Raw genomic sequence first — 15,610 nt, 5'->3', positions numbered from 1 at the left:
TTTGTCCTACTATTTCATGTCAAAATGACTGCTGTGAAAAAGGTATATTACACCAGGTTTATGCAAGACATGCTTGAGAATTACATACACATGTGGTATGAGTTTAATTCATTGGAAGCTTGCTAATAAGACAAACTTTCAATCACATCATTCCATTTATAATCATACTTTCACATCAGCAAGGCCACTCTCAAAGGGAAATAAGCAAACAAACTGGATACTCAAGATGTGGTATTCAACTTGAAGAATTAGGAGAGGTGAAGGACAAAAAAAGGACTAGAGGGCCAAGAAAACTTTCAAAATCTGATAAGAAATTTCTCAGAGTTTCTTCTTTTACGAGACCAGAAGAAGTCCAGCAAGAACCCGGCTCAGCATCTTGCAGCTTCATTGCAATGCCAAGGTGGCCCTTCTACAGTCTGAAGAAGCTTGATCAGGAATGTTCTTTGGGGAAGGGTAGCAGCCAAGAAAACACATTTTTGGGGAACAGGGTAAAAAGGCTAAGATATGCTAAAGCTCACAAAGATTGGATTAAAGATCAGTGGAAAAGAGTATTATGAAGTTACGAATCCCAGTTTGAAATTTTTGGGTCCAATCGTCGACAATATGTGAGAGTTGGAGAGAAATACAGGTGGCCCTCGGTTTACGACTGTTCAATTTGCGCCGTTTCAGAATAACGCCCTTTTATTTGCTATTGAAAAGCATTGACTGCTATTGAAAGCATTAGCACATGCATACATTAAAATAGCCAGTAGGTGGAGCTGTCCGCTTGTGTTGCAGCAAACACATGCAATGAAAAGCAAGCCAGACATGATCAATGGATCAGCTTTCAAAGGAACAAGATCTAGCAGCCACTTCCCTTAGCTGCAGATTCAATGCAGAGAACTGTTTGCAGAAAAAGGCAAGGAAAAAACGTTTTTGTTCATTAAACTTAGTTTGATGATGATACAGTCTATTGTGTGATTAAACACAGGCAGGCTGAAATCAGTGTATAACCAGACCTGAGCAATGGAGCCGTTTTTAAAGGAACATGATCTAGCAGCCACTTCCCTTAGCTGCAGAAAAATGCAAGTAAAAAAACGTTTTTCTTCATTAAACTTAGTTTGATAATGATACAGTCTGTTGTGAGATTATTTTGTTTTTGTTCATTAAACTTAGTTTGATAATGATACAGTCTGTGTGATAATTTTATTAGGTGCGGTTTAGCAAATGTTTTTGTTCATTAAACTTAGTTTGATGATGATACAATCTATTTTATTAGGTTTATAATGCTGTTTCGCATTTAAAGTCTTCATTTCAAAGCTTTAAAAATAATGTATTAGTTGTTACTTATGACAGTTTTGAGAGGGGCCTGGAACCTAACTCCCTCACTTCCCATTGACTTACATTATAAACTGGGTTTCAATTTACAACGGTTTCGATTTACAACCATTCCTTCTGGAACCTAAACCCGGCGTAAACTGAGGGATATCTGTATAAGAATGTGTGCTTGCGGCCTTCAATGAACATGGTAGAGGGTCTGTCCTGGTTTAGCGCTGCATTTCTGCCAGTGGTGTTGGGAATATTGTCCGAATTGATGTGATAATGAATGCTGAAAAATACAGACAGGTTTTAATTCATCATGCCTAGAAAATATTTTAATACTTGTCCTAATCAATATGGAATTTTGCTCACGTTTAAATAAACTAATCCCAAAGGTTTATGCAATTCGATGTATAAATTAAGGTGGCGCCAAAAGTTGGCCAATTCCTGTTTTATAGTTCCTTAGCAAAAAAAAAAAAAAAAACTTTACATCAAACATGGACTAGTTTTTTTTTGTTGTTTTTTTTTGGTCGTTTTAAATCTCTTATTTCCTATTTTTTATATTTTTTATGTATAACCCTTCTGATCTTTATATGTTTCGTTTTGATTTATATGTATGTAAACGTTGTGATTTTTGTTTTGATATATACCACTGTAAGCTTTTAAGAATAAAGAATTTTTCTTTTATTAAATCAATATAAATGACTTTGCTTAAAATTGTTAAATATAACACATCAATTGGTTAAAAAACAGTAAAATTCTCACAGACACCGGTGTCTAAATTCACTTCCTAAGTGACTTTATAAAATTGGGGTTTTGTAAAATAATCTTTGTGTATTATCTTATTGGGTTGCAATTTATACAGCAATACCTTCAATTTCAGCAAGATATGATATAAAATTAACAGTACTATTCTTATCAATATAAAAGGATAGTTATCTTCCAACACATTTATATAGATGAACCATCTCCATTGAAAGGTTTTAGAAGATGATGATTGTTATTTTAAAAGTTCGTCTTTAACTTGAAATGTCTTTTAGATGTGTATATCCCAAGTGTTTTTAATTAAAAACAGGCTTATTGGCTGTATATATACAATCTTTGTCTTTTGTAACAACTTCAGTAACAACTTTGTTGCCAGATATTAAGGCAAATTAACGGTCAGACTGTCAAATCTTAGCAATTGCTTATATTATTTATACATACGTTTTTTTAGGCTCTTTTATCCTCTTTATCCTTAGTTGAACAGTGCACTGTACCGATGTTTTTGGTGTTTAAAATCTCTGTGTGGTTCCGCCTTTTGCTGATCTGTATGTTGGCCTTTACCGATGTGGAATACTCCCGGACCTCTTGTCAACAGCCTTATTACTGTCTCCTGACGTGGCTGGCAAGGCAACCGGAGTTTGGTGGCTTCCGTTTCTCAGAAGATGGTGTTCCCGGACCTTTTGTCAGGCAAGGTGACCGGAGTGGTGGCTCTCGTTTCCCAAAAAATAGAGGTGCTCACGGACTTCTTTACAACAGCCCTATTTCAGTCTCCTGACTTGTCGTGGCTGACAAGGCAACTGGAGTGTTTCAGAATTTGTTCTTTGTTCTTTGTGACTTTTACTCGCCAGAACCTTTCCTTTTTTACAATCTCAGGGTCTTTAGCATGTGTTTGTCGGTCCTTTCAGGTTTCAGGTAAAAAAAAAAACAAAAAAAACTAGTCCATGTTTGATGTAAAGTTTTTTTTTTTTTGCTAAGGAACTATAAAACAGGAATTGGCCAACTTTTGGCGCCACCTTAATTTATACATTTAATTCATCCTGCCATTCCTTCTGGAAAGTGTCTCACCACGTTTGGTGAAGTTAGAGTGCTGCCCTGTTCCCCCTCCAAGTGGAAGACTTTGGGACTTATAAGTATATAACATCTTGTTGTATATTTAACTGTATATCTCATTGAGAGTTGATTTGTTGCCTTAGACCCGCCACCTTACTCAGTTATAACCCTAGTTCCAATAGCATTCGATCTGCTCTATACACATATGCAATAGTTTCTGCTTTAAATCTATTATGTACAGATATATATATATATATATATATATTAGATTTGTCAATTTTGTTGTAAAGTACATACAAATTATATTGCCTTTAGCGCCTCCTATAGGAGAGAGATATATATTTGTGTATTGGTACACATATATATTGTCTCCTGGATTTTTGTTTTCCTTCTGGAAAGCGTCTGATTGGGAATGGTTTTATTTTTCAGCATGATAATGACCCCAAGCACACTGCTAATGCAGTGAAAACATATTTGGAGAGAAAAACAGCTGATCAAGCACTGACAGTCATAGACTGGCCTCCACAGAGTCCAGACCTAAACATTATAGAGGCAGTTTGGGATCACCTGGACCGAGATAGAAATAAGACAACTTAAATCTAATGAAGAACTCTGGGAAGTGCTGAAAGAAGCCTGGTACAATAAACCATAAGATTACTTCAGAAAACTTCAGGACAGTCTCCCCAAAAGAGTTCAAGATGTGCTTAGTGCCAAGGGAGGTCGCACTAAATACTGACTTTTGCCTGAAGAAGCTATTTTGTTCTGGAAATTGTTTTTTTCTTTATATTTTGTGTAAATATTCCCTCACGTTGGGTTGAGCGCACTTGATTAAACACAGTCAGGTTAGCGCGCAACCAATAAGTGTTAGGTTTTTTTTAGCGCGCTCCATTGAATTCTATGAGGAGAAAAAGTTAACACGGCCACAGTATCTGAAGTCCTGAGGTTGCGCATCTGGTTTCGGTCACATGAAAACCATTTACTTATAACTTGTAATATGCACACAGCCCACATAATGTAAACATTTTACTTAAAGTAGTGTTTGCGTTCAAGCAAAAGCGATAAATAGTGCGCCACTTTCTTTCTAGCCTAAAATATTTAATTATGCATACTAAAAGAACTTCACAATTTACTTTAATTATTTGTTTTGCTCCATTTCATATACTTTAAAGGGACAGTAAACACTTTGCAATGAAATAAAAAGTTTACTTATACATAATGAAACAACTTTACAATGTATTTTCATGATTTATTTTGCCCCTTTTCCGACCTTGAAATGCACCTGCTTACTTCTCAAGGCTATAACCCTGCTACATATATGTCCTTAAAGAAACATTAAAAACTTGGGGATGGTAATATAAAATAATAAATTGTATGTGTAAAAAACCTCTGCAATATACTTTCATTATTTATTTTGTCCCCTTTGACCTATTTATAACTGTCCCTAATTGGCCACAGCATAGAAGGTAACATAAGTTACAACATGGCAGCTCTCATTGTTTTATAGACACTAAGGGGTCGATTTATGAAGCAGCAAATGCTGCTTCCAACTAGGGATGGGCGAATGTGTTTATATTCAAATTCTAATGTTAGAACGAATGTTATTGTAGAAATTCGATTTACATAATAGAATGTTGATAAGAATGAATATTCTTAAAAATTCGATGTTATTTACAGTTTTCAAATGTCACTTTCGAATTCAAATATTACATTTATAAAACACAATTGTAGACTAGAAACACTATTTCGAATTCGAATGTCACATTCAAATTGAATATATATATTGAATATATATATATTGAATATATATATATATATATATATATATATATATATATATATATATATATATATATATATATATACACTGCATAATGAACAGTGAAGACTCAGGATTTTTCAAAAGTAGACAAATTTATTTTAACGTTTCGGGGACATTCTTCCCCTTCTTCAGAAGGGGAAGTCTTTACTGTTCATTGTACAGTGTGTTTTTATAATTGGAGTAGAAGCTCAGGTTGTTGTCCCTGGAGGGCAGATTCTTATATGGTGATATATATATATATATATATATTTACATACATATACATTTATCTGTTAATATGTGTGTGTGTATATATATATATATATATATATATATATATATATATTAACACATAAATATACTGTATAAGTATATAATATATACATATATATTTATATTTGCTGCCATCGCTGCACTACTTACCCACTTCACTGTGCTTAGGTTCTCTGATGCCATCTCTGACAGCATCAGAATGAGGCTCATATTGAAGCCTATGGAAATGCGCTCTTGTGAGTGCCATGCGTCCCAGCAATGCGAGCGCAAGCTCGTGTTCTCATTACTGACAACTTGCAATACCAGCGTACATTAGCGTGTGCTGGTATTACACAGTGGAGTGCTAATATCACTTTAAGGAAAACAATATTTAGCAATCCAATTGTAATCTGACCCTTAGGGGTATATTTATTAATGTGCAATCGGACATGATACGATGTAGCGTAATGATAAATGCCGACAGCATACACTGTCTGCATGTATCATTGCACCAGAAGTTCTTGTGAACTGCTGGTGAACTGCCAACCCCTGCAGATTCACACTAGCAGGGGGTGTCAATCAGCCCAATCAAGCTTCATACGGAGCTTGATAAATCGGCCCCTTAGTGTTTAATGTCCCTTTAATTGGCTTTGACTGATAAGAACTTCGAAACAATGCATTTTGTTACTAACTTTACGACAGTGGCTATCTTTTCTGTCTGCAGTCTACAAATAAGGCAAACGGTGGGTGGAGTTTTGCTATTGAAAAATTATTTGTTTTTAAAACATTAAGACTTAGCTGATATTTTATTCTATAGCAACATGAAAGAATGTCTTGTAATTACAAGGTGCTAATGTTCTCTATAACTAAACATTGTGGCTTTTTATAGTTCTCAGAAATGATAAAGCACACTGCAGACGTCTCAAGGCTAACCCTGCTATCATTCCCTAATTGGCTTAACAAATTCAAATTTCATAATAAAATATGACTGTGCCCAGCCTTGTTGTCCAGCCATTATTGGCTCCTCCTAAGAAGGCAAGTGGGGAGGAGGTGGAATTTGTCTGTTGAAAAAAAATGCATCAAGGAAGATGTTTATTTGTTTCAAAATTTGGACTTCAAAGTGTTTGCTGTCCCTTTAAGTATCTTTAGTTTATTTTATAAGCTGCTTTCTTTTTAAACATTATCATTGTTATCAGATAGTATAAACCCAAAAGCAGGATATCTGTGTCATATGCACGTTTTCATTCCTTTATGACTTTTGTACTGTTGTGTGTAAATAAGTTGAGTTCAGTTGTGTATTTAGGTTTTAAAGGGACATGAAAGCTAAAAAAATGATTTCATGATTCAGATAGAGCCTGCAATTTTAAGCAACTTTGTAATTTACTTCTATTATCTAACTAGCTTCGTTCTCTTGGATTTTTTTTCATGGAAAAGGATACCTAGGTATGCACAGGATCTGGAGCCTAGCTGTTGATTGGTGGCAGCAAATATATACCTTTTGTCATGGGTTTACTGAGGTGCTCAGCTAGCTCCAGTAGTGCATTGATGTACCTTCAATTAAGGATATCAATAGAATAAGACTGAAAATGGCATTTCTATCCTCAAAACAGTTTTTGAACATGTATTCTCCTGCATGTGAAGTTTCTTTCACTTATCTGAGTTTTTACTAAAGTATGATTAAAATTGTGGATTAAAACGTTTTTCTCTTTCAATTTTTACATTTTCACACTTTGTAATTCTATTAATGTAGTAGGATACATGTGTGCAGTTTTCTGTACTCATCCAAATCTCTAATTTTTTTAAGTAAACCAGCTTAAAGGGTCAAGTCCAAAAAAAACTTTCATGTTTAAAATAGGGCATGTCATTTTAAACAACTTTCCAATTTACTTTTATCACCAATTTTGCTTTGTTCTCTTGGTATTCTTAGTTGAAAGCTAAACCTAGGAGGTTCATATACTATTTTCTGAGACCTTGAAGGCCGCCTCTAATCTAAATGCATTTTTTTTTTCACCACTAGAGGGCATTAGTTCACGTGTTTTATATAGATAACATTGAGCTCATGCACGTGAATTTACCATGGAGACAGCTCTGATTGGCTAAAATGCAAGTCTGTCAAAAGAACTGAAATAAGGGGGCAGTCTTCTGAGGCTTAGATACAAGGTAATTGCAGAGGTAAAACGTGTATAATTATAACTGTGTTGGTTATGCAAAACTGGGGAATTGGTAATTTAGGGATTATCTATCTTTTAAAACAACAACAATTCTGGTGTTGACTGTCCCTATATATATATATTTATTAATTATTCTGGTGCAAAAACATTTTAAAAAAAAAAAAAAGAAATAGGATATTTTTTAAACACAGCTGCAGATAAAACTATGGCACCAGTTTCCATGAGGATTATCAGGGAGATGTCTTTTTTGGACGCAGCATAACATGCTTGAAAAAGTGATCCATTGGCCTAGATATTTTAAGCTTTCAAGATGCATTTGTGTGAAAATATTTTCAGTACTGGATCATCCTAAATTTTATATTAATCTTAAAATTGTTTGTTGATCTGAACAGTACTATTTGCAGCCACATTTATATTTCGTATTTGTTTTAAGTATAATTTTATGGCTTGACCTTACCTGTTTACTTAACACAATGTTGAAAATAAGCCAAGTTGTATTTAATTTTCCGTAAAGTACATTTATTAAAGAGAGAATTTGTATATAGCTTTTACTTGTGATCACATTTAACCTGTGCTTGTGATGGACTGTCTACTTCTTTATGTGATATTCTTATTCAATCTAAAACTGCTAAAGGTCTTATCTAAAGTCATAGATAGCTCAATGGATATTGTAACTCACTTCTGCTTTAAAGCCCACAAGCTAAAACAAAACTGATTACAGTATTTGTTGAGTTAAATGTAAAAAAAAGATTAAATTTGAGTAAAATAATTTACTTGGTTGAAACAAATTATGGAACCCCAAAAAACATTAGGACATTCTCATGTTTAATTGACATGTAATGAAAAGTTCCCAGTTATAAGCATATTGATAAGTTTCAAAAATGACTTAAGTGAACTGAAACTAGGGATTTCCCTGATTTTTCACATTTGAGTAAGAATATGAACAAAACAGTGATTTAACCCATTAGTTTTTAAAATTCAAAATGCTAGAAAGAGGTTATATTACTACTGAGTGATACAGATTTTGTCATTCATTTGTAAGTTTTTCAGTCTTGGTGGGAAAGTATCAATTAAAAATATATTTAGCTAAAAAATAAGCATATATAACAATACACAGGAAAATATAATTGAAAAAATACATTTAATCTTTACATTATACATGCTAAAAATATTTGTATATTCTTATATTTTACAGATAACCCAGGGAAGGAACTGGAATTACTTATTGACTGGACCGATGTATTCCAAAGCCATTCTCAGAATTTTTCAAAATCTACAAATCCGTTTCACAATGGACTTTCCGAATCAAACCCATTCCTCTCTGATTTGGTTCATGCTAACACAGTTTCAAAGGACAGCAACCATATTTCCATCTTGAAAGAAGATCCTTATTTATTGTTTAGAGATTCTGAAAACAGAAAATCGTTTGCATCTTCAGGAGATGATTTTAATATTAATAGTTTATTAACAAAGTCTACTGCAAAGAAATATGCAAGATCTAAGAGTGTTTCCGACTTGGACATTTTAGATACAAATGAAGGTGACATTCAGGATAATTCTGGGCAAATTCTTGCTCCAGATTTGGAATGGCTTCAAAATGACCGTGAGGCATATAAAATGGCTTGGTTGAGCCACAGGCAGCTAACAAGATCTTGTCTTGATTTGGATATTGTTAGCCAAAGCCCTGGATGGGCACAAACACAAGCTGCCGATACACATATTTTTTGTAAACTAGATCACGATGGTGGTTCGGTACAACTACCTAATTCTGATATAACTCTTCATGTCCCTGAAGGTCATGTAGCTCCTGGGGAATTTCAAGACATCTCTTTAAAAGCTCTTCTCAATCCACCACCTTCACTTAATAATAACCTTTCAACAACTGTAAGTCCTCTTCTTGAAATAACATTAAGCAATATCAATACAGCTGAAGATCTTTTGTTGGAAATGAAACTTGCTGTTGAGATAAAGAAGGATCCTTATAGTCAGGTAATGATGGAAATTGTAACCTTTTACAGTTACAAAAAAGAAGGTCCTTTTGAAAGACTTCCAAATGGCTACATTTATGACAACACTTTACAAATTAAATTACCCATCCTGAGCCCAGTAACATATATTGTAACTGCTGCACAGGTAAAATCTGTTGAACATGCAGTAACTAGTGTATTTGACCACATTCATAAAATTGTAAGTGTGGCAATTTATGGACCTAGGCATATCCATCCTGCTTTCACAACTGTTTTGGCTGTCATAGGACACAACTATGCTCCAGCAAAGCTCACAGTTGATGACATTAAAAAGCGTGGAAAAAATATGCCACCAGTTGTATTTCAGCTCTGGGGGAAAAATCAACTCCTTCTTGACAATATTCCTGACCTATCAGTTTGTTTTATTTCAAGTGACTCCAACTTTGAAATGAAAGCTGTTGATAACAAAAATGGAATCAGCGTACAACAGCTAAAAACAGGGAATATAATCCGAACACAATTTCCATTTTCATTAAAAAGTAATGGAGATGTTCAGCCATTTGTTTTCATGGTCCAAATTATGGACACCAAGAATTCATCTTTAATTTCAGAATTCAGTGTGGAAACACCCAGTCCTGCCCCCAAAATACACTGTAAATCTAAAGATAAATCACAACTACAAAAAGGCAAACAAATGATGTCTGCTCCTATGCCACTAATAAATACTGTGAAATATCCTACATTTCAGGATAAGACTTTAAAGATATCTACCTTTGGTGTGACTTTAAAAACTGTTTTACGACAGCAAAAGATTGATTATCTTCTTGAATATTTTAAAGGAGACACTGTTGCACTTCTTGGTGAAGACAAAGTAAAAGCAATTGGACAGGCTAAAGTAAAGGAATGGTATGTGGGTGTTTTGAGAGGAAAGATTGGACTTGTACATTGCAAAAATGTAAAGATAATTTCCAAGGAGCAAGTCATTGATTTTCCAGATGCGCAATTTACAACCAAAATGCTTTTAGAACAAATTGCTTTGCCATTTAAAAAACTGACTTACATTTATTCTTCAGTGCTTTCACAAGTGTCTGAAAAAGTTTATGACTGGAAATGTCTAGCTAATGTGCTAGGATACTCACATTTATCACTAGATGATATCTGTCATGCAAACACAGAAAAGGAATCTGAAAGAGTGTCTTGTGTTGTGAAGAAACTAAAGGAGGACTGTCACGCTGATTCCAAAAAGAGGAGGTTTCATTATGAACTAATGATAGTAAGTAATTTTCACCTAACACTTTACAAAACATATTACTGGATCTGCTATTTTACACAACCAGCAATAGAGATCTATTTCTTGGATAACTAATATTTACATTTTTTCTCCAAAATATTTTAAAGAATTAACAACTTTTCCCACCCATATTTTAATGTTTGTTAGACAGCTGGGCTAATTGAAAAGTCTGTATATTTATATAAAATTACATTTTCTTTATTGCCTTTTCATTTTTTTTTTCTACTGTTTTGTGTAACCTTATACAGGGTCTATTGAAGATGGATTGTCAAGGACTAGTGGCTCGTCTTACACAAGATACCATCATTTTGACTGCTGCAGTACAGCTAGGTGTCCGTTGGAGGGAGTTGGCTGAGAAACTAACTAGGCTTACTAGACAACAAATTGAAGCATACGAAATTCCTCACCATGGAAAAACTGGAGAAGTCAGTTTGCAAGTGAGTTGATTGGAAAGTCAACTTAATTTAATACTTAAATGTATTTTTTTCTATGTTGCTCATGCATTCATGGTAGAAAAAAATGCAAAAACTGAACTCCATTTACAGTCTCTTAACTAAACCTCACTTGGCCCCAGAGCAAAGGTTATTTTGATCCAATAATGAAAACATTATCTGTGCATACTTATAGACAGAGGTGTAGCACACCTGGTCTCAACTGAGACCAGGCGTGCTTATTGTTCTTGTTACAACCCAAGAACAATGGCACTACTCAGGCTTTTTCTCTATAAATAATGTCTGTAAGCGAGTATTCAGTACTAGATCCCCCACATGTTAAAGAGAAAATGGTGCTAGTGCATCAATAAGTATTATGAACACAAAAAAGAGGGATGACACATAAGAGTAACGTGCCAGTCCTCACCAAGTATGCACATACAGCACTCTGGGCCCTGACTAAATGGCAGTGCAATTCCCGGCAGGATTTGTTAAAATTTAACATTTATTGATCACCAATTAAAACCCAAAAGAATAGATTCATAACATACAAATAAAAACGTCACAGATACTGGTTAAGACTATATATGTGTGATAGGGAATAGAGGGATAACAATATTAGTTTATCAGGCCTATAAATAATATGATTGAAAGTTATCCCTCAAAATGAGTAATAACGTTGCTCTCTAAAGAATAAATGAATCACCCAATCTGGGTATCTCAAATAACCACTATAGTATGCTGAATAGACACGTTGTGTGCCAACAATGTGTCACTCTAGGTGTCAATGCTTAATACATGCCACGCTCATCTGAAAATTGATCACTGACCAATTAGCTGCTTGTTACGCACTCTGTGTTAGGAAACCAAAAATGATAGAATAAGTAATTTGAATGTATTAATCCAAGGCGTATATATACACCCTTATCTAATATCATATGGATTTGTAAACTGGATAAGAACTTCAATATTAAAGGTTCCTGAAAACACCCTATGTGTTAGTTAGTTAATCGCTACTACTGATTCTCTGTTTATAGAGCTCCTAGTTGTGACCTATATTCAGTCAGGGTTAGTGCGTGAAGGATCTATATTCCATTAGTCCGACTTTATTTTATTTGGTCAATAGTATGGTATGAATAAAAAGTGAGAAGCTGGGGGGGGGCATCCGGGAGGGGGGGGCCATCTTGCAGGTCGCACTGAGCTTCAGCTCCTCAAGTTCTCTCCATTGTTCTTCAATTTAACATCATACTTTTGGAAATACCCTGCTTAAAATTAGTAGAGAAGCTTGTCTGACGAGGTCCGCAATCTAGAGGTTTTGGATGGTGACTGGGCTTCACTGCCCTCAGTACTGGACTTTTCATTTTTAGGTCTTCCCCTTTAATAGAAGCCTCAGCCTGTCCTCAAAACTAGCTGTGCCTTAAGTGTGTAGTCTTAACCCACGACTCTTACATCGCAACTCAAGACTAAAGGTGTTTTACACAACCTACAATGACGTTGCACCAATGTGCATCAGAGATCTTACAGCTCCTACAAGAACATTTCTGGTCCATCGAACAATGCATGTGTGAGGAATTTGAGACAGAACCTAAGAGCTAGCGAACACAGAGGCAAGTTGCAGAGGAACTTGTAAGTCCATATCCTGCAACAGAACTGCTAGATCTCCGGACTGGTGTAGCAAAGGGGAACATAATAGAGGGAGCCGACGTCTTACCTGAATGTGAACATATATCCCTAAAAGACATATATGCCCACCAGCAGACCCAAGTTCCAACTGCTTACGGAGCAGGGAGCAGGGAGGCCTCAACCACGGAGTTACCACACTACATGCACACATCTCTCTACCTTCCATGGCATAATGCAGCAAAGGAACTTACCAATGATTGTGTAGTGCAGCCACATGAGAGGAAGATGCTGCATAATGCAGATATTCTTTTGATCGAGATTGTGGCCCTCCCAGTTGCATTATGCCTTATGCCAGCGTGGAGTGAAAAGGAGCAGGGTGTTACAGCATTAACATATGGATCTGACCGGAACAATAAGGTCCTACTGTGACTAACACTTTCTACACAGAAGCCAGTCCACAACTACTTATGCAGGATGGCCCTTTCCCAGAATGTGACAGAGACTATCCATACATCGATCAACATAGCAGACTCCAGCTCTGTCAGGAAAACCAGAGTGAGTTACTGCAGACTGGGCATTGGCTAATAATTTATTTGAAAGACATTAATCCCCTGAGAAGCATAAAGGGTACTTAAGTAAAAGTTTGTGGGGGCCGCTGGACATTTTCTCCTAGACATAGTTGATCTGCACCTCCAGTAGCATTCTAGTTTACAGGGGAAATAAAAGGAAACAGTTTAATCTAATATAGCCTTATATTTGGTGCCAGTTAATATCAAGAGGGTATGCGGACATTGTTTTCCCACAGTTGTATCAATGTATGCCTTTGTATCTCTCATTATAGTTTTTACACTTCAGAACAGTTTATAGTGGGAAGGCAAACTCCTAGTAATACCCCAGTAATAGTTAAAGGTATCTTTCCGCATTATGTAAAGACTTAAGGTTCATATCTAGTGTGTAACTCCCCGGAGAGGGTAATATATCCTATTGTTCTTTGAATATACTCCATACTCCCTCCTACTGATATTTTAGCTTCATTGTTTTGCCAATATATACACTGTCTGCATTAATAAGCTCTCAGTTTGCTAAGAGATTAGGCTACTTTTACTTACAGCGCTTGCTTGTAGCATGTTTATCTACAGTATTTATAGACAGTGGCTGTAATCAAAACCTTATGTCCATGTTTTTGCTATATTACTTAGAAAATATTTTGTTTGTTTACATTTTAACAAGGGTCCAAGAGTGGCTCTATATATTCACTATATACAAAGTGACCCCTACCAGGCCTCTCTTTTAATACACACTAATGTTAAAGGTCCAAGAGTGGCCATTAATTTCCTTATGGGAATTTAATCTTCATAAGCATTGACAATAGCATTTAGGGGTTACATCTTACATCTATTAAACATCTATTAAATATCTATTAAACATAATTAAAAATGAGGATATTATAGTTAACGAGTGCTCATTTGCAATTACATCTAGACACTGTAAGTCTCACTCTAATACCCATACCTCTTGTTATTGCTTACTATTACTGTTCATATTGCAATATGAGAATAACTATGAATATGTGATCTGTTGTGTATGACATATACCTGTTTTGCACTCTCTCTGTGGAAATTTGTAAGTTTTATATCCTCAATAAAAATATTATTTTAAAAAAAAAAAAAGAGAGAGAGAAGCGCTCAACCTGGGAACAAACAATAGCATAATAGCTTGTTCTATGGCTAGTTAACACCCAAGATGCAGCATCTTTTTGCTCAACATGTGCCTTTCACAGAGAAGAACTTTCCTGAAGCATATCAGTCTGATCCTGACTTCACAGTACAGTCCAGCCCCAAAATACCAGGCAATCCCTCTCTGAACGAAAGAAACAGCAAAACCCCAGACGTACGTTCTCAGATTGAGCGCTTCTCTCTTTTTATTTATGCAAATTATGACACTTAATTCTTGTTGCTCTCTTTTATGCCACTATAGTTAATGTTGTTATATAGTCTGGGTTGTGCCAGACTTAGATAGTGTAAGCAGGGCCGTCTTTAATATTGATTGGACCCTGGGAAAAAATTTTCTTGGGCCCCCACCCCATGCAATTTTGCTCTCCACCCCAACATCCCAAAAAACAACTAAATCAATTTTTTTTATCATTATTAGCCCAGCGGTGGATCATCCACTGCTGGGCTAATCATTTAAAAAAAAAAAAAAATGCAATATGTGAAACTGGACCTAAGCAGTACTAATAAGTAAATAAATATATACATTCCTCCACTGTGGATTCATTTAATATTATTTTGAATGTGATTCTGGTGTGAGGTTAGCTGGTTAAAGAGATTTAGGGCAGCCAACAGGAGCAAAGCAAGATAAAGGAGGAAGCATGGAGGTGCAGACAAATATAAGTTTACTGACTGGAACAGCAGAACTACTATGGGAAGCTGTAAAATCTGAGACAGAGAGAAAATAAAAACTATAAAAATAAACCTTACATTAATGTGTGAAGTATCAGCATGACGCTATACATCAGCCACACCAGCACATGTCGCTTCTTTGCTAGAAACAAGTTCCCTCTCACCCTGAACTAGACAATGCTGCATGGGGAGGGGCGTGTGTGCACTCACTTATTCTTCCCACTGACACCTTTCTACAAAGCACTATTCCCCTAACAAACTTCAGTTAGTTGATCTTAGGGCCACAGCAGAAAGAGCAGGGCTAAGGGGACCAGTAGACTGGATGCTGTCTGTCCAAGGCTGCATGGATACAGTGTGAGATGAGTCACACAGCCTCAAGACTGAAGAGAGCAGTGTATGCAGCTGCACAGATGCTCAAATCCTCATGTGCCTGCCGCTCCAGCTTTCTGCTGCATGCGCCTACAGTCAGCCCTAACCAGAAACAATCCCCACCACCACAGCAGTTACCTGGTAACAGTGGTAACCCCAGTAGGACCTTTTCTGATGCAGTGGGAAATGGCT

At 35.8% G+C, this 15,610-nt stretch overlaps 1 protein-coding gene across 2 annotated transcripts in view; it reads left to right on the top strand.

The window, feature by feature from the left end:
- The window catches only part of MACC1 (MET transcriptional regulator MACC1), a 104,833-nt gene that overhangs the window by 79,437 nt on the left and 9,786 nt on the right, over positions 1-15,610 (top strand). For both annotated transcript variants that reach the window (XM_053714131.1, XM_053714132.1), the window contains exons 3-4: positions 8,531-10,575; positions 10,842-11,030. In XM_053714131.1, coding sequence (XP_053570106.1) covers positions 8,531-10,575; positions 10,842-11,030 — 2,234 coding nt within the window. The remainder of the gene's footprint in view (positions 1-8,530; positions 10,576-10,841; positions 11,031-15,610) is intronic.

This window comes from Bombina bombina, chromosome 5 (assembly GCF_027579735.1).
Source record: "Bombina bombina isolate aBomBom1 chromosome 5, aBomBom1.pri, whole genome shotgun sequence".
NCBI classification, from domain to species: domain Eukaryota; kingdom Metazoa; phylum Chordata; class Amphibia; order Anura; family Bombinatoridae; genus Bombina; species Bombina bombina.
The sequence above is the reverse complement of the archived record's forward strand: the minus strand, read 5'-3'. Positions and strand labels throughout refer to the sequence as shown.